Source organism: Populus trichocarpa, chromosome 4 (assembly GCF_000002775.5).
Source record: "Populus trichocarpa isolate Nisqually-1 chromosome 4, P.trichocarpa_v4.1, whole genome shotgun sequence".
Classification (NCBI taxonomy): domain Eukaryota; kingdom Viridiplantae; phylum Streptophyta; class Magnoliopsida; order Malpighiales; family Salicaceae; genus Populus; species Populus trichocarpa.
Window position 1 is genome coordinate 6,461,489 of NC_037288.2, and position 19,221 is coordinate 6,480,709.

The 19,221-nt window shown below is 34.6% G+C and overlaps 2 protein-coding genes across 4 annotated transcripts; one reads left to right on the plus strand and one right to left on the minus strand.

Annotated features, from left to right (window-relative positions):
- Positions 1-376: 376 nt before the first annotated feature.
- LOC7487430 (auxin response factor 8) lies at positions 377-9,766 on the plus strand. 2 transcript variants are annotated; one of them, XM_024599197.2, is made up of 15 exons: positions 377-612; positions 1,034-1,089; positions 1,287-1,399; positions 1,533-1,631; positions 1,732-1,788; positions 1,919-2,074; positions 2,158-2,242; positions 4,383-4,473; positions 4,544-4,708; positions 4,781-4,903; positions 5,505-5,580; positions 6,319-6,466; positions 7,908-8,920; positions 9,007-9,197; positions 9,286-9,766. In XM_024599197.2, exons 2-15 carry the CDS (start codon positions 1,041-1,043, stop codon positions 9,410-9,412), a joined length of 2,493 nt encoding a protein of 830 aa, XP_024454965.1. In that variant the 5' UTR covers positions 377-612; positions 1,034-1,040; the 3' UTR covers positions 9,413-9,766. The 2 variants fall into 2 exon arrangements, with proteins under 2 accessions (XP_024454965.1, XP_024454964.1); XM_024599196.2 differs by having other exon boundaries at positions 377-1,089.
- Positions 9,767-15,319: 5,553 nt separating this feature from the next.
- Positions 15,320-18,855, minus strand: LOC7487429 (nascent polypeptide-associated complex subunit beta). Of its 2 annotated transcripts, none has more exons than XM_002305212.4 (5): positions 18,690-18,855; positions 18,479-18,546; positions 17,980-18,185; positions 17,607-17,645; positions 15,320-15,709 (listed from the first exon to the last, which is right to left on the minus strand). In XM_002305212.4, the coding sequence occupies exons 2-5, from the start codon at positions 18,544-18,546 to the stop codon at positions 15,552-15,554; spliced, it is 471 nt and encodes a 156-aa protein (XP_002305248.4). In that variant the 5' UTR covers positions 18,690-18,855; the 3' UTR covers positions 15,320-15,551. The 2 variants fall into 2 exon arrangements, with proteins under 2 accessions (XP_002305248.4, XP_024454545.2); XM_024598777.2 differs by having other exon boundaries at positions 18,479-18,555; positions 18,690-18,788.
- Between the last annotated feature and the right edge of the window lie 366 nt (positions 18,856-19,221).

Below are 19,221 nucleotides of genomic sequence, written 5' to 3' on the forward strand. Positions count from 1 at the left end.
TACGTAGCAATGCTATGCCATGCATCATCAAACATAGCAAAAAAAATTGTGATGGATGGAACCCTAAACATCGCCCATGCCTAGCATTTCTCATCACAGTAAAAAAGGTTGTAAAAGTAAAAATAAGTGACCCAAAACTAGTAAAAAAAAAATTGAATTATTGCACGAGAGATGGGTCCCTCTCCCCCACTCTACACCTCTCTCTACATATATCACTCTAGAGGTTGGATTGTTTAATATTTAATTCTATTTTAAAAAGAATTCAAAAAAGAATTTTTTTTTTAAATAATCCGCACCCTCTGTCAAAGACCACTTAAGGATGGTGGCACATGCCTGCTGTCATATCATTCACACAAAAGCATCAATGGCCTAGATCTTCCATGTACGAATACATTAACGGTCAAGATCTAACTCACTCTCTCTTTCTCTTACAAGGCTCTCTCTCTTTCTCTCTCTACTGTCCTCAGGTCCAGCTTTGTCGGGTCCCCTTATAAGGCAAAAGACACTGACCTCACTCACTGCATTTTCTCTCTCTTTTCTCTCCTGTAAACAGTACTGTAAGTTGGGTAACTTGGGTGAAAGATTTGAGCTTGAAAGCCGAAACCCACTTTGGTATGGTCATTTTCATTTTCTTGGAAGTGAGGTGATAGTGAAAGTTTCTTTCTTTTCCGGGGTCTTGATTTGTGTCATGAAATTGCTGAAATGCTATGAAAGTTTTGATCTTTTTGTCAAGAAAGTGAAGGAGAAGATCTAAATGGATCAGCGGTTGGTTTTGTTACTTTTTTTGGGGTTTCGTGTTTAGGGTTTTGGAGGAGAAGAAATGAGAGAAAGGATAGGTGGGGTTAGTGAGAGTGAGAAGAGGAGTGGTGGTGTGTTTTTGCTGGATTGGAAGATGATTATTATTATCAGTATGGTAGCTGTTAGTGAGGGTTTTATATAGTAATTAATTAGTTAGACTATCTGTGTTTAGCAGTATTAATTACTATATTTTGTTATAAATAAGTGTATTTATCTAATAAAATTTTTAAAAAAGGTGGGATATGAAGCTTTCAACATCAGGGTTGGGCGGTCAGCAAGCTGGTCAAGAAGGTATATATATCTTATCAATCTTCATTTTGCTTATTAATTTTACTACTATTATGTATGTCATTTTCAGGCTCTTGTTTAGTTTCTTAGAGCTTTAAATGTCTTCAAGTTTATCCTTGAAAATTTATGATTGAATGTAAAGGAATTGTTTTGCTTACTATGTTTTGTGTATTATGATTATGATGATGGTGGGGTGATAGGGGAGAAGAAATGTTTGAATTCAGAGTTGTGGCATGCTTGTGCTGGGCCACTGGTGTCCCTACCAACTGCGGGGAGCAGAGTGGTCTACTTCCCTCAGGGTCATAGTGAGCAGGTGTTCTTCTTTTTCTCGTTGTCTATCTTCATTATGACTCTAATTTCTAGTTCTAAAAGTAATGCTTGTCTATTTGTTGTTTGTTATATATGCACATTTTGGTGGAGATTGAAAAGAAATGAACTTTTTATAGGTAGCTGCAACTACTAACAAAGAAGTTGATGCTCACATCCCAAATTATCCCAGTTTGCCACCCCAGTTGATATGCCAGCTCCACAATGTCACCATGCATGTGGGTTCGATTTGTTTAATTTAATCAGTAAAATCTCTTACATTTTCCTTACTTTGAAGTGGTTTTTGTTTTTCTAAATATCCAGTTATGATAATTTCAGGCAGATGTTGAAACGGATGAAGTTTATGCCCAAATGACATTACAGCCTTTGACACCGGTAACAACTTATAAAAACTTCAAGTATCGAGTTCATTTGTTTATTAAATTTCTTTTTAGCATGAGAATAATTGTTGGCTGTGTATATTTAGTTGTTGCCTAATCACGTTTTGTTATCATTGCACGAATAGCAAGAGCAAAAGGAGACTTTTCTTCCAATGGACTTGGGAATGCCAAGCAAGCAGCCCACAAATTATTTTTGCAAGACATTGACTGCAAGTGATACTAGTACACATGGAGGCTTCTCTGTTCCTCGTCGTGCTGCTGAGAAAGTCTTTCCTCCACTGGTAGTCTCTTTCTTGGCTTCTGTTGCTTCAAATATTTATGCAATGTTAATGACTTTCAATATGCCTATTTACTTGCCATGCAGGATTTCACCCAGCAGCCTCCAGCTCAGGAACTTATCGCCAGGGATCTCCATGATGTTGAGTGGAAGTTTAGGCACATTTTCCGAGGTAAGCTGTGGAATTTTTTATCATTACTTTGATAAGTTTGTAATTGTAGTTAGGATGTAATGGTTGGATTTTAGGTTGATGATGCTTTATTGTTATTGCTTTGTGCCACCTAGCATTTTCAATCATAATACCATTGCTTTAACCTACAACACAACTGGAGAAAAATAGGCAATCTGCATTTTTCCATTACAATAACTTTGTTTAGTAGCAGTGTGCGCTGTCTTACTCTGCATTTTGATGCAATTGACTCTGAAGCCATTATGAACATTTTGGAAAACTTTTCTGAGCTATTCGTGAGCACCTGAGAATTAATTCTAATCTTGATCAACTTTGCAATATGTTAGTTTTATCATTTATATTGATCACATGCCTCTCACCCTTCTATCGAAAAAAAAAAAATCTTTCGTTGATGTCTGATTTGTATCGAGTGGGTTTCTCTTATCCATGTAGTTGAAGTTCACAGATGTTAGTTGTCCCTTAAGATTTGGACCATCCTGCAGTTTAGCTAGTGTCTTTATGAAGGAGATGCCTAGATATTTTTTCCCTCATTTAGGACTTCTTAATTAGGTTGTTGGAATATTAATAAGAACTGGTCAGATATTTTGTTAGAATATCTGTTTAGTGGAATGCTCATCATGACTCAAATGAGTGGCCAACTTTTTTCATTGCTCTTCTTAATGTGTGAAAGAAATGCTAAATGAACAAAAAGCAAAACTGATTATATATATTTGGAGTATGTTGGTATGATAGAAGCATCCTTTTTGATGCATTAGATGTGGGATATACAAGAGCCATATTGATAGGCATGATATTGGGGCTCAATCAAGTCAGTTATCGTTGAGTACATGGCTGTAATTTATTCTGCCCCTTTCATGCAAGTTTTACTTGAATACTAGGAACTATACCTAGCACATGGGAACCAATTAAACGCTACTAAGTATATAATTTGTTTGAATTTTCATCATAGCTTGGTAATCTAACAACTGTTACAATGTTGTACCTAATTGCGGATTACTTTCCAATGAAAGTAGTTTGCAATTAAAAGCTAAAGAGGATGGCAGTTGTATTTGTGTAAAGGATATTTACATGGGGTTAATTATATCAGCACACATAGAAAAACTTATTGACTCTAATTATGCATGATTAATACACAAAATTACATTACTATTATGGTTAGTAAATACCATGTAAACATGGATAAATTATTGTTAAAGAATTATGGTTAGGAATAGTAATTAAAGTTAACTATAATAGTTGAAGTTGAAGGATTATAGTTAATGAACTATTTGTCCATTTATGTGGAAATTTGCTTATAAATAGCCATGACAAGTTCCTCTATGCGCATTTATTAACGGGAAAGATCATAAGACACATACATTGGTAAATTTATAAAGGGTTTAAATGCAATAAATAATGAGAAAAAAACAGAGTTTATATGGAAAACCCCTTGTAAAAGTAGGAAGAAAAGTCTCAAGAGAGGAATGTTATTAATAAAAGGATAAAATTAGAATTTAGAAGTATTACAAAGATACCAAAAACATGAAAACTCAAAAGTTATACTTGAATGCCTGCTAAAGAAGTCTCAGCAGAAAATGCAATGACTGAATATGATGAAAAAACACTCTTTCCATCTTATAAAATGGGAGACTAGACTTTATTCTCCAAGAACCTTCAAGTGTTTGTGTGGATTATAAGCCCAACACTGGGGAAGTAATTATTATGAAGTATAGAAGTAGGCAGGATAATCGACATACAATAATTCATTCTCTAGAAACCAACCAGGGTTAAAATCATCCATGTATGCATCTTGTAGAGTGGTGTAAGCCACCACTGCTACAGTGTAAAGTACCTCCAGTTGAAGCACATCACCTCTTAGATGGAGAAATGCTTTGCTCTAACTGGCAGTATTTTTTATTGTAGTTGTGGTGGGCCTGGTGGCTTACAAGCCAAGCCCACCCTACAATAGTTATAAAAATTCATGAAGGCTACACTTTCCTGCTGGTAACATTTGTACTCCCATTGTCTCTGTATAACCACTGCTAATGAGTTGATGCTGTAGTGTAGAATGGGATGTTCTTCTATCATGTCACTAATGATTTTTGTGCAGGCTTACAGTTTTAATTCCTTCCTCATCTTGCAGGACAGCCCAAACGGCATCTACTTACAACGGGTTGGAGTGTGTTTGTAAGTGCTAAAAGACTTGTTGCTGGAGATTCTGTTCTTTTTATCTGGTACGTAATCATTTTTCTTTCTCTCCATAAATTTTCAGTCAATACAGCTAATCTTGTTTCCTTCCATTAGGAATGAGAAAAACCAACTTCTTTTGGGAATTCGCCGGGCCACTCGACCACAAACTGTAATGCCATCGTCTGTGTTATCTAGTGACAGCATGCACATTGGTCTCCTAGCTGCTGCAGCTCATGCTGCTGCAACTAATAGCTGTTTTACAGTGTTCTATAACCCAAGGTGGCAAACATGTTTGCAAGTTTTTTTCAATTCCTGCTTTAGGTTTTCATCTGACATGTATTCTTTTTGCAGGGCTAGTCCATCTGAGTTTGTTATACCTCTATCCAAATACATTAAAGCAGTATTTCACACACGCATTTCAGTTGGAATGCGCTTCCGGATGCTTTTTGAGACTGAAGAATCAAGTGTCCGTAGGTATTATCGTAGTTGATAGATTAGTGTTATTTATATTCTACCGCCAAGGTCTTTCAACCCACATAATTGGTTATATTCTGTGAAGTCTCCCTCATGATTGATGTATTCTTCTGCAATTCCATGGTATTGAATCATATAACTGTCATATTATATCTTTTGTCGGTTTGGTAATTAGCTACAGCTGAACATAACCCTTGGGGAAGCATAAATGTTCATGATGTAGAGGTAGCATTCTTGTGTGATAATGCTGAGGGTTAGATGGCATGCACGAGTATCATCCCTTTTGAGCCACAACTAGAATCTTAAGGTATGGCAGCCACAAATCTATAAGTATCAATGTACAAGTCATTGTCTGCTAGGTTGAAACTGTAGGAAATGCCAAGTCATCACAACACAATTGGCCCTGTGTGTGATTTGGGTTGACGAGCAAGTTCTTGGTTCTGATAGCGGACAACCAAAAGCAGTCATAATGCATGCCATGTATCCCTCAACATTAAGATGATGCCAAGGAACTGCTGCTTCTACATCACTCATTTTATCTTGCCGAACTGCCATGTACGTGTGTGCAGCTATGTTTATGTGGAAGGCTTGTCTTATCCAGGTACATGGGTACGATAACTGGCATAAGTGATCTGGATCCTGTTCGCTGGCCTAATTCGCACTGGCGATCTGTCAAGGTAATATATTTAATGTGTCAGACCCTGGATCCATAATACCAGACATGTTTGTGCCATTATATTCCATACAATGTTATGTAGTTGCTCAATGCATCTCTTCATTTTCAGCTTGACAGGTGTAGGATCTCTCTTTCAGGTGTTTGTACACATCACACACACATAGAGAGAGCTCTTTTACCTGTCTTTACTTTCTTTTCAACCAAATTTAAATAACCAATTTATATTGCCTGTTTTTACATATTTGGTGCTGCACGCATATTGCAATGTAGTTTATTGTCCCATTAAATACTTAGCTTTTCTGACAGTAGGGTGGAGTTTTGTCACTTGGTCTCTGCTGGAGGTGCATGCTGTCACCTTCCAAATAAAGCAATCTGTCTTTTATGGTTTAAAATAGTATATAATACTCACCAGTCCTGTTGGAAGTACAGATGTAGACTATTTTTATGCATACACAATTATCGTAATTTGCTGAGCTTCTTATCCAAAGAAAGAAAGGTTTACTTGCTTTGAGCAAGACTAGCAAACTATTGTCAAAAGTTCTTTGGTGAGAACGCCCTCTCCTTCACATGTATGTGCATGTTTTACACCTGTATGTATACAATCCCTTTTTGATGGCCAAGTGATTCTACTTTGCCAACCAGATAGCACAAGGCATAGCCTGTGGCTGTTTTACCTAGAACTTATGAAGCACCTTTATATTCATATTTCTTTAACTTCGTGCTTAATCTTTACATGTAGGTTGGCTGGGATGAGTCAACAGCAGGTGAGAGGCAGCCAAGGGTGTCATTATGGGAGATTGAGCCTTTAACAACTTTCCCCATGTATCCATCACTATTTCCCCTCCGACTGAAACGGCCTTGGCATCCTGGGTCACCATCTTTGCTTGGTACATTCTCTTTATTTTATGGTCCTATTTTATGTTTTTCCAACAAAGCTAGTTGGATTTTAGTTTATACCAAGGATCTGAACTTAACAAAGTCTGCTTGTTATGGATGTGAAGTAATAATTGAATAACAGGGGAAGAAGATTGACTAGCCTCTTAGAGCAGAGAACATTTAGAAAAGCATTAGATGCAAGGAAAAGAAATGAATATCATACCTTCCCTCATAAATCTCCATCCAAGTTATTATTAAATGGCCTTCTGAAGTAATTGCTGATAATGAATCTACATGTGTTGGCCAAACTGCAGATTATATAAGAGACTTGCAATGGTTGGAGCTGGGAGTTTAAGTGGTTGTCTTATGCATGATAGTTGGGCAGTTGGAGTGATGTAGGATGGGAATATAAAACAAATCGAAACAGCAAAAAACAGGAATATAACGGCTAAAATTTTAAGTGGTTGTCTTATGCATGATAGTTGCAATAGTTGGAGCTGGGAGTTTAAGTGGTTGTCTTATGCATGATAGTTGGGCAGTTGGAGTGATGTAGGATGGGAATATAAAACAAATTGAAACAGCAAAAAACAGGAATATAACGGCTAAAATTCGAAGAAAATTGGTGGAACAAGAGATATACGTTAGTTACATAACTAATAGAGAATCCAAATAACAAAGGAAAGACCAAAAACAGTAAGGAAAACTAAACAATCAGCTTCTGCTTCATGGATAAAAATAAATAAAAATAAAGCTTGGTAAATTGAATATTATTCTCAATAGGTGGATTTTTGAGATGCACAAGTGTATGATCTGGATTGCCAAAATGGATGACCCAATATGTGGCTTACATGCTGCATGCAGTGGTTTTGCCATCCCAGATCACAAATGTATTATATGTATTTCCAAAACTGAAAATCCATTCCATTGCTTGAGTGAGAAGTGCTTGGGAAAAAGTAATGTGCATACTAATTTGAGACTTTACAAGTTTTCCTTGGGAGTTCTAATGATCTACTTTAAAAACTTTTAGAAGAAATCCTTTGTGGAATGGAAATTCAATGCTTATCGAAAATGAATTTGCTAGGAGGCGGAATCTCACTGACAAGGAATGTGGTTTTCTACATATAAAGCACAGTTATGTGAATTGTATCCCATTTGTGTTAAACTTGTTGCATTTTCCATATGTTAAATCATAGCTAGCCTAAAGTTATAGGATGCATGGATAATATGCTCAAGCTTAACATATAAACTACTCTAATTCGAATAGTAAAACTGAAACTGCTTGTATTGGATGATTTTTGTGTAGCATAGTCATCTGAAATCTAGTCCGAGACTCCAAGGTCTTGTGTAGGTCTAAAATCAACTGCTTGTAGTTTTCTGCTTGTGCGGGTCTAAAGTTGACAGCTCTCTCTCTCTCTCTCATTTTCATTTTTTGGTTAACCTCTTCATTTTCAGACAGCAGAGATGAAGCGAGCAATGGCTTAATGTGGCTAAGGGGTGGAAGTGGAGAACCAGGTCTTCCATCTCTGAATTTTCAAGCTAATATGCTCCCCTGGATGCAGCAGAGGCTAGATCCAACTATGCTGGGAAATGATCATAATCAGCGGTACCAGGCCATGTTAGCAGCTGGTATGCAAAACCTGGGAAGTGGAGATCCCTTGAGGCAGCAATTCATGCAGCTTCAGCAACCTTTTCAATACCTCCAACAGTCGAGCAGCCATAATCCACTGTTGCAGCTGCAGCAGCAGCAGCAACAGCAAGCAATTCAACAATCCATCCCTCATAATATCCTGCAAGCGCAAAACCAAATTTCAACAGAAAGCTTACCCCGTCACCTCCTACAGCAGCAACTCAACAACCAGCCAGGTGATCAGGCTCAGCAACACCAACATATCTATCATGATGGACTTCAGATTCAAACTGATCAACTCCAGAGACAACAGTCAAATTTGCCTTCTCCATCATTTTCAAAAACAGAATACATGGACTCAAGCTCAAAGTTCTCAGCAACTAATACCCCAATGCAAAACATGCTGGGTTCTCTGTGTAGTGAAGGGAGTGTCAATCTTTTGGACTTCTCCAGAGCTGGTCAATCTACACTAACCGAACAGTTACCCCAACAGTCCTGGGTCCCAAAGTATGCACATCAAGAGGTCAATGCTTTTGCTAATTCAATTTCACTCCCACGGACATACCCTGAGAAAGATCCCTCAATGGAAGCTGAAAATTGTAGTTCTGATGCCCAGAATCCGACTCTTTTTGGTGCAAATATTGATTCATCTGGACTCTTACTACCTACAACGGTGCCCAGATATTCTACTTCATCAATTGATGCTGATGTCTCCTCAATGCCATTAGGGGATTCTGGGTTTCAGAATTCTCTGTATGGTTGTGTGCAAGACTCTTCTGAGTTATTGTCAAATGCAGGACAAATGGACCCGCCAACCCCAAGTGGAACATTTGTCAAGGTATAAGCCAACAGTAATTTGCTTGTCTTATCGCCACTCCTGGTTGTTCAGATGTCCTGAGTAATATATCCTTATTTTTGTTCCAGGTCTATAAATCAGGGTCGGTTGGGCGCTCATTGGACATCTCCCGGTTCAGCAGCTATCATGAGCTGCGAGGAGAACTGGCTCAGATGTTCGGAATTGAGGGGAAATTGGAAAACCCTCATAGATCAGGCTGGCAGCTTGTATTTGTCGACAGGGAGAATGATGTACTTCTCCTTGGAGATGACCCCTGGGAGTAAGTACCAAGTTTCCCTTATTTGAGAATTCCCATAATTTAGCCACTTTTTTCAACCTAACACTGTTATCGTCACCATCACCTGCAGGTTATTTGTGAACAATGTTTGGTATATCAAGATACTCTCTCCGGAGGATGTATTAAAATTGGGAGAGCAGGGTGTAGAACCCTCTGGCCCAAATGCAGTGCACAGGATGAGTGGTGGTGTGGCTTAAGACCCTGCCCCCGGCTCCCCGAAACTCAGTGATCTAGAGCTGCATGGCATTCTTCATTCCACGTAGTTCATCAAATCCTCACTCCCTAGAGTTGAGATAAACTTGAACGAAATCCCATCTCCTCCAACGTGTGCACCTCTCCCGCTTTCTTTATATGTCTCCTACGTTATTATATATTACTTTGCCTAGACTAACTAGTTATTCTGAAGAATTTGACTTTTATCATGGATTAGATACATCTAAGTTCACTAGTGAGCCAAAAGAATTAGAATGTGGCAGAATGGTTCTAGGTATGTAAACTTGAATGAGCAATCATGCCATCCATGCTATTAAAATATTACACTGTGTCTGGTATTTTTATGATTATTATTCACTCAAATATTACACTGCATACCAAAGTCTAGGTTACATTGTGACATCGAAAAGCTACTTCATGCTTGCTGACCTTATTTGAAACATGTGTTTAAGGAAATATGTTCAAGCAATATTTTTGAACGAGTTGCTGGTGGATTCGTAGGCTCACCGATCATTGATGGCGCTATAATTGCTAATGTAATGCCACGGTAAACACCTTTGTCTTTACCAGCTACCGGAGCTCTGAGCCACCCAGTTTTGATCGATAATCATGATCGACTCCTCCTACAGCCAGTCTATCTCCTTGAACAAGATCCTTTAAGTTTGGTTTTTGGTTATTAGGAATTTAGGATGGGCCATTTCTTACAGATCCGTCCTCCAAAGAAAACAGGCACGATCATTTTCCATCATTTAGCTCAAGCAAGAATCAATCAATCAATCAATCAAATGGACAGAATCTACATCAATGAATAAGCTTTGGAAATTTGGTTCATGCAGGCTGTTCACTTCCTAGTTGTTTCATGGACCCCGACAATCGGCCTCTCCCCAAAAAATAACTACGTCTCTTTGTACGCGTAAAGCATTTATTTGTGACTTGATATGGTTTATTACTGGTTATATGACTCGTGGTGAATTATTTGACTCGTGTTTAGTTGTGAGTTAGATATGTTTTTTAACAAAATATTATATACAGAGGTTTTCTCAATGTGTTTTTATAGTTAAAAAATATTTAAGTGAAATGTAGATAAAGATATTTAATCTTGCAAGACGAGATATTTACCTAATTGTATTTACTAATTTTTTTTTATTAAAATAATATCTTTATTTAATCAAATAATAATAGAAATAGACACATTTAATTGATTGAGTAAAATAATAATAATAAAAATACTATGCAAGACTGCACATTAGAAATTTTATCTTAAAATAAGTATTTTTTATTTTAAAAAATAAAATTCATCTATTCAAAAGATAAAAAAAATTATAAATGAATCAGAAAAATCTCTTCAAAACTTAAACTAAAAACTATTTTTAATTTAAAAGAGATTCTATAAACAAAAGAGAGAAGAGTATTAATTTAAATATAAACAAAAAAATATTTAAAAGAAACATAAAAAATAATAATTAAAAAAAACTAGAAAAAAATAATTTAGAAAAGAAAAAAGGAAAATGCTAAGTGTTGTTGGGCCTGGTAAGTCAGGCCAGCCCGCCTAGGCCACTTTGTTAGGGCCTGCGCACTTGGGCTGTTATTTTTTTGCATCATGTCACCCACCCCAATTCTTTTTGAAAAACAAATCAGCAGAAACATTGCCTGATGAGGTAGACGATGTGTCGTTTGATTTTTCCCAGATTCTAGCCATTATAGTGGTTGAAAAATCAGGGTTGAAGGTTTTTTGACCAAAAACACATAGAAAACACAATAGGACCTGTTGTTAAACTTATCTATGGCTTAAAAAAACCCAAAAAACCATCCTAAAACTTGAAATCAACTCGAAACTAAAAATACTCTTGGACTCAGATCTTTTTTAGGTATTTTTAAGGTTAAAAAAAATCATCTAATATGAACTCCTCTTATTAAATGGAACCATTTGGCATAAAACTTGATCGTTTTGGTGGTTTAAATTGGCGCCAACAGCACAAAAATTGATTTTCTTTATCGTCAGAATCTGACGACCTTTTTTTTTAAACTAGGGATTAAAAAATAACAAAAATAAAATTTTATACCAAAATTGAATTGAAAAAAAATATTGAGGTACCAAATATCTATAGTTTTTGAAGTATTAGGACTAAATTAAACTCTTTGAGTGAACTATGAAACCATCACTCATTTGTGATGTCTAAATGAAGAAAGATAAAAGATGAAGATCAAGAAAACTTTTCTTTGATGTGTTTAGCAAAATCAAGAATCTAAGCAAGATGATTTTTTTTAATATATGGTTTGATGCAAACTTTAAAATAATAAGAGAAGAATAAACTCTTTTTTATTTTTTAAGAAACAAGACCCTAGTCAAAACTAGAAAGAAATAAAATCAAGAAACAACATAAACTAAAGATTAAAAGGATATAACTTGATAAGAACACAAGCTCTGATACCAACTAATGTAAACACTGCCTGAGATACGCTAAAATTAGATTTGAATGGCTTGCAACTTGAACCAATAAGAACTTGTTTTGGAGAACCAAAATTATATGCAATGATCACTCCCACCTTACGCCTATAAAGAGATCAAACAAGTAGTATAAAATCACAACGAAGTTGATCAATCATTTGAATAGTTTGGAAGTTCAATAAAAAATTTAGTATAGAAATCACTTAACCACATAAAAGATAACAAGAATATCGATTTATTTATTAAAAATAGTCTTCTTATCAAAAAGTCTCTACAAAAGAGTATTTATACTAGAAAGAATTCTAAGTCTAATAGGACATCCCTAATGAATATAGATAAACCTAAATAATAATAATAATCCAATGAACTCAAATTTAAATAAAAGCCATAATATCTCTAAAAGATATAATAATAACTAAAAGATAAATAAAATAATAGTCCAACTAATTTAAATAAGAGTAAAGTCATTTCCATAATCTGCTTACAAAATTGAAGCCCAACTTCAAATGCATGGTTTTCTCTCGTGTTAATGGAATAGAAGGATTTTAATATATCATCGAAAAGATATGGGTGTCTACTTTCCAATACAACTAGAATTGTATAAAAAATTTTCATGTAGCTCCAGTTATGATCAATACAATAGAGAAAGGACATGACTGATATATTTGAATCTTTTTATTCTAATCTTTTTGTAATGTATGAATGCCCACTTACTAGCTTCTCTTAAAATGAATTAAATTAATCAAGGCTTGTACTTCATTATTTCATATATTTTTGAAGTCTACCTTAGCCCATGTGTTTTAAGAAAATCCATTGAAAGCTTTTTTAGACCTCTTAACCTTAAGTCTTGCACTGGAACGCATTATAGCGAGGTGGCTTACTTATGGGTAGTTCCACGAACACACCAATAGCTTTCTGTTTTTTTTTATTGATTAAATTACCAAATTGCCCATGGGATCACATGATTATTGGAAAAAAAACAATGTGAAATGCCAAATATGTCCCTAAAGCCAAGCCTAAGATTTTTTTGGTTGTAATGGCAATAAAGTAGTTACATTGGTAAAAGGAAAATTTGATGGTAACCAAGTAATTTCACATTATTACGCATTGGTAAATTGATCAATTTTTTTTTTTGCTTTTAATGGTAACCAAGTAATTTAATTGTATAAAAATTACAAAAAGACTAAGATACTCCTGAACAATTCTAGAATAATAAATGGATCCCGTGAAAAGATTTTTTTTATCAACCAAGACCAATTCATTGATATTTTAATAGGAGGGCAAAAACATATTCTTATATTATTACAATCTACAATGAATTTAAACACGTATATAATGGTTTTTCCACATCCAAGAAGTAGAATTGGTGCATCCTCCAAATGATTTTAAAGCCAACTTGCAAGAACAATAGAGTTGTCACACGTATAACAATCAACAACCATTGTAGCTTATACTAGATAGGTTGTCCGCACGTTGTCGTGGGCTACTTTTAAAAACACGCGCTGCTTTTAATTATGAGACAATTGAAAGAAAAAAAAAAGCGCTTTCTAAGCATGCAATCAAGAGCTAGTAGCATTAAAAGGTATATGATTTGGCTTTCAAGCAATAGATAATTAATATACAAAAAAATTACTTAAACTATCTCGAATTTCATATAAGAATCAAATTGTAAAATGTAAAGAGACTTCAATTTAACATAGACATTGTTTGAGCAACTCAAAACAAAAAGTGACATGATGAACAAAAAGAGTATGAAAGCTCAACTTTTGGGTGAGAAGTGAAGTCCCAACAACTGTTAGCAAGTAAAGAGTAACAAATGTTTGTTTACTCCTTATTACTGCAATGACTTGAATAACTTAGTTAAGTGTCTGCAAAAACATTTTATGTATCTATGTGTCTAGACCCAATGTATGGTATATACCTCAAACACTCATTTTAGAAAAATTCCCCCCCGAGATAGAGCAACCTAATAACACTTAAAGCCTTTAAACTTTATTGGGTAAGCATTGGCCAAATAGTTTCCTCCACCAAATTTTGCGCGCGCGCGCTCACACACACATATAGAAAAAAAAACTCTTAGATGTAAATCGAAAAACTTACGCACACATTTAATTAAACAACCCAATAACCCTTGTGTAAAATAATGAAAAAAAAATCATCAACAATAAACAAAAATTAAATTAAGAAAACTAAGTGAAAAATAAAGATCAATATATCTAATATCGCAACACAGGTAATTTTTCTGGTTATGTTTAATGAATTCCTTTATCAAAATAAACTTGTAATAGAAAAACACATAAAATTTATAATAGAAACTGACACATAAAATTTATTGAACAATAATTATATATATAAAAAAACAATGCAAGGCTGCACATATGAAAAATCTTATAAAAAAATCAATAGTAAAAAAAAATTTAATCTATATAAAATTAAGAAAAAACCACAGATGAATCATATCTACCTCTTTAAAAATTAAACACACCCAATATCATTTAAAAATAATCACAATCTAATTAAAACATAAACCACAAGTTTATTTGAAAAAACATAGATAATGCATTAAGCGAAAAATGAAGATCAAGATATCTAATATCGCAACACGAGAATTTACATGGTTATGTTTAATGAATTTCTCTATCAAAATAAATTTGTAATAGAAACTGACACTCACATAAAATTTATTGAACAATAATTAAAAAAAAAACAATGGAAGGCTACATATATGAATGTTTTAACAAAACTTTCAACCCGTGTTACCCGAGAGTTTTACTTCAGTCTCTAAGCTTTCAATTTAATCATCCCTCCTAAAAAAAATGCTATTGAGGGTTAATTTGGGCTTAAAAAGATTAAATTGTGCAAAATAAAAATTCAAGTATCAAAGTAAAAATTATCAAAAATACACTGCTACAGTCTGAAATAATTAATGAGAAAATACACAGTATTTTTTGCTAAAATAAAAAGCTGATGAATTTTAGTTTTTGATGTCATAATGTTAGAGAAGGATTATGTTTTGCTCTTGGCTGTGTGTGTGGGTACGGGGACATCATAGTTGCCTGTGACTTTTCAAACCTGTGCAAATCTTTTAACAATCGCTCTAACAACCATACTTATTGGGGCCCTTTTGGCTATGACATAGATCTCAGACGCCACTTCTCTTAGTGCCTAGATTAACCCACGTGAGGTAATCAGGTTGCACATCACCTCTCAGATCCTCTGTTCATTGAGACCTCCTCCTTCATAAAATGGAGAGGTCCTCAACATGTTCATTATCTACCCATCATGAAAATTTCAACACCACCTATTCTAATGGCTATTATTGAACATCCCTCTCCCTAACTTCAGTCTCCTTGGTCACAAGTAGGACTACTTTGGTCAAAACACTCTTGGAATTGAAGATGTCAGACACGGGAATCCTGTTAATTGGAATACAGGCCAAGCATAACATGAACCAAAGATTTGAAATTTCTTGAAATAGATCTCAGACATCAGCATCATCTGGTTTCATAACATGTTTTCCTGTTTGTCGCAAGAAGCTGTTCATGAAACACTACAAAAACTGTAAAAATTACCATCAGGAAAGGAGCAACCCTTGGGTAAGAGCTGGAATATGCAGGAGCCCGGGTAGAAGTCAATCCAGTACACGGAAAATAAAAAGATCACTTAAAGCACTATTACTTCTGTCCCTCTTCTGCAGCAGCTTCAAAAGTCTCACCGCCCACAAGCTCTGGGACATCATCGTCATCTTCTTGTGCTGCTCCTGCATCACCAGATGGCACCTCCTTTTGAAACTGCTCCGCCAACTTCCTAAGGTTGTCCAAGTTATCTGGCCCTGAAAATTGCAGTCACAAAATATCAATGACACAACACACAAACTAGAGAAATTGGCTATCAGTTTCAATTTTGTTGATAATGAGGCATAGGTAGATTAAGCTCCTGTTTAGGATTGCTTAAAATATTTTCTTTATGTTTTCGAATAATTTTGTTGTATTGAAGTCAAAAATGATTTTTTTTTAACAAAAAACATTATTTTTATACATTTCTAAGCAAAAAATAAAGCAACCACTACCACACTCCCAAACACCCCCTAATGGATTTCCTTGCACACATTATTTAATTTCAATTTCTTTTCTTTTTTTTTAATAATGAGTGCAAGGAAAAATGCCTTGATTTGATCAAATAGATTTCAAGAATAACCAGATAATAACCTTACACCGCACAAGTGAAAGAAAATGGTTTGCAAGTACCAGCACCCACAACTACATGTGTGCTCATGTGCCCAGCTCTACAAATGTGGACATGTCTGTTTTTAACCACCATTGCCAAAATCTCCAGTTGAGTGCAGATGACAAACATTAGGTGTCCATTATATCACATGCTTGTGATATTGAGCAGATAGAAACTTGAAATTAATGCCCAAGACAGAGCCAGGCTGTTTAGCTTAATTAAAATTAAAAAAAAAAAAGAATATATCCTCTCCAGGGGTTTATCAATACTGAACGGGAGGCACTTTCATGAAATGCACTCATTCAATGTAGGTGAAAAATGTTTGCTTTTAGAAAACAAGATTAGACTAGAGCTAGGATAACTCATTTTGAACACCAAATGCCTCATGTCTAAATTCTACTAGCATGTTTCTACTTTCAGCATAGCCACTGACAGCATACAGATTGAAAAAAACTGAAATGATAAGAAAATATGCAAAAATAAAATGCAATTAACTTATTCATCCAAATATTTTTGCACCTATTTAACTATAAAAATAAGAAGAAAAAATGTAGTACTAACCAAAATTGAACTCATCAGGTGTTTGAAGCCAAAAAATCTGATGCAAGAAAAAGCTATGTACACAAAGAAAAAGTACAGGAGGAATACACAACAGCTTTGCGTGGTAAATAAAAATCTCATACTTAAACATGAGTACTATACAGTGTGGTCAAAGGCTAAAGGCGCCAAGCCTGCAAAATGTATGAGGAGCTAGGCGCATGCCCAAATGAACCAAGGCGATATGCTATAAATTAAAAAAATATATATGTATAATATTATATTATATTATATAAATCTAAAATATATATCTTCTCAATTAAGATTAGATCATTAGAAAATCAAAAGAAAATATAAAATACCATAACATAGTCATATAAGGTTATATTTTTCACCCTTAAAACAAAATATGATAATTTAAAGTAGTAAGTAGACAAATAAATTAAAAAGCAAACTTAAATATCATCATCAAATAAATTATTCATTAATCTTCAAAAACATCTTCATCCATGCTTTCCTCAACTTCACTTGAATCCTCGTCCTCCATCCATTTCATGATTATAATCCGAATCCTCAACTCTCAAAACTGCACTTGTTTAGAAATAGAACTTGATCTCTCTTTATGTGTAGTTCTAGCACTGGATGTTGAAAAAAGAGTGTGGCTGGTGTTTCTCTTCTAAGGTGTCTTTCCTTGTTTGTTTGTCTCCCACTTTAATGATTTTTTTTATTCTTATGTACCCTAATCTTTCTTTTTTACAAAAATACCCCAAAGTTGTTTCTTGTAGTCAATTAAAAATTGGACAGATAGGTCAAAACATAAAACACAACAGAAAAAGTAGGCGCCTTAGCATCTCTTGACACCATTGGTACTATATACAACAAACTTCTTGATTCCCACTTTTAAAGTACAAAAGCAAGAGAATGGTATTGTATGTAAAACAGATACTACATGTAAAATTACATACCAAGTTGGTTGATAATCCCTGGAAGAATATCTTGTAGTTCTGCAGACACAACAAATTCAATTTGTATTAGTCCTTGTCCATCTCACTAACGCATTCACTCACACATGTATATAAAACTTTAGCAAATTAAACATTGACAAAAGACAGTAGGAAAATCATGTCAAGGTTAGACACCTACATCAAATTGACAATATCAGAAGAAACAACAACATTTCATTTCACTAAAACTAGTATCAAATTCTAAACAGAACACCAGTTCAAATCAGCTAGTAAAACTGCTATTGAACCAAAGCAATGCATGAATTATTAGCAAAAAAGCTGCCAACCAAGTTGAAATAATCAACAAACAAACACTTCCAGGTTAAAAACTTACTTCTGGTTTGAGGAGTGCCTGTAATAACCCATGTGTTGGCAACAATAGAGGCTTGGACTTTAGGGTTAACAAACTGAATAACCAAATCATCCTTAAAGATGTTCACTTCTTCAATAGCTGGAATTGCATTAACCCCAATTCTCTTCAAGGTGCTTTGCAACTTCTTGTCATCAGTTGTTGATGACTTGTGCACTGCCTTCTTCTTTCTACACGAAAGAGCCAAAAAAAAAAAATTCATCAACCAAAAACACCCAGATTCTAAAAAATCCAAAAAGATAACACCTTCACGCACCAATTCTAACACAAACAAGCAAAAGAAGAGAAACCCATGATTTTTTTTGACAAATGAAAGAGCCCAAGATTTCAAAAACACAAAAAATAAAGCCATTCAACAAATAAGAATCCAATACTACCACACATGAGCCAAACCCCCTAAACTTCAGAGCTTCAAAAACACAAAAAAGATGGAATCTTTACGAGTTCTACAGTAATATAGTACCTTCTCATGGTTCCCTTGCCACCAGTTCGAACAGAACCAGCCATCTTCATGAGCTTCTCTCTATTCATCTGTATATACTTCGCAACAAAGTTAGTGTCTTTGACAAAACCCTACAAGCATTTGCCACTAAACCCTAGTTTCTCATCAAAAGAAATGAAACAAAGAAGTGAACTTGTTATGAAATTAGAAGTTAAGTAACAGTAGCAAGTACCTTGTGATATTAAATTTTCTTGAAGAGATAGAAGAGAAGGGCAGATGTGATGAGCAGTACCAGTGAGCAGAGCTAAAAATTAAAAGCGAAGCCAGGGAGAAATTGGGGTTAGCTTGATGACAAGGGTTTTGTTATGCACTCCAATGTATAATTACTGTGTTACCCTCCTTCCCTTTTCTTCTTTCATTTTTATTTCGAGAGGAAATTATTTTTTTACATAATTACATTTGTCTTTATAATTTGAAAGATTATACTTTACACTCTATAATTTGATATTTAAATAATACTTTGTTTTTATAATTTAAAAAAATACATTTTTTTTTCATGTAGTTTGATATCTAAATAACACTTTAATTTTATAATTTTATATATTTTTTTAAAAAACAAAATCAATCAAAATATTATGATATTTTTTTCAGTCCCGGAGAGGGTGTGTGCATGTTCAGAAGAAAAGGCAAAAAAAATTTTAAAGAATTTTTTAGCTGTTTAGAAGTGTGGTTGCGGTTATTTTTTAAAGTGTTTTTTATTTATA

Coding starts and splice junctions, on each gene's coding strand:
- LOC7487430 (XM_024599196.2), top strand. CDS start 1,041: ATGAAGCTTTCAACATCAGGGTTGGGCGGTCAGCAAGCTGGTCAAGAA. Junction 6,467..7,907: donor TGGGTCACCATCTTTGCTTG/GTACATTCTCTT, acceptor CTTCATTTTCAG/ACAGCAGAGATGAAGCGAGC. Junction 8,921..9,006: donor CAAGTGGAACATTTGTCAAG/GTATAAGCCAAC, acceptor TTTTTGTTCCAG/GTCTATAAATCAGGGTCGGT.
- LOC7487429 (XM_002305212.4), bottom strand. CDS start 18,546: ATGAATAGAGAGAAGCTCATGAAGATGGCTGGTTCTGTTCGAACTGGT. Junction 17,646..17,979: donor AGGCACTCCTCAAACCAGAA/GTAAGTTTTTAA, acceptor TTGTGTCTGCAG/AACTACAAGATATTCTTCCA. Junction 15,710..17,606: donor AGGGATTATCAACCAACTTG/GTATGTAATTTT, acceptor TGCAATTTTCAG/GGCCAGATAACTTGGACAAC.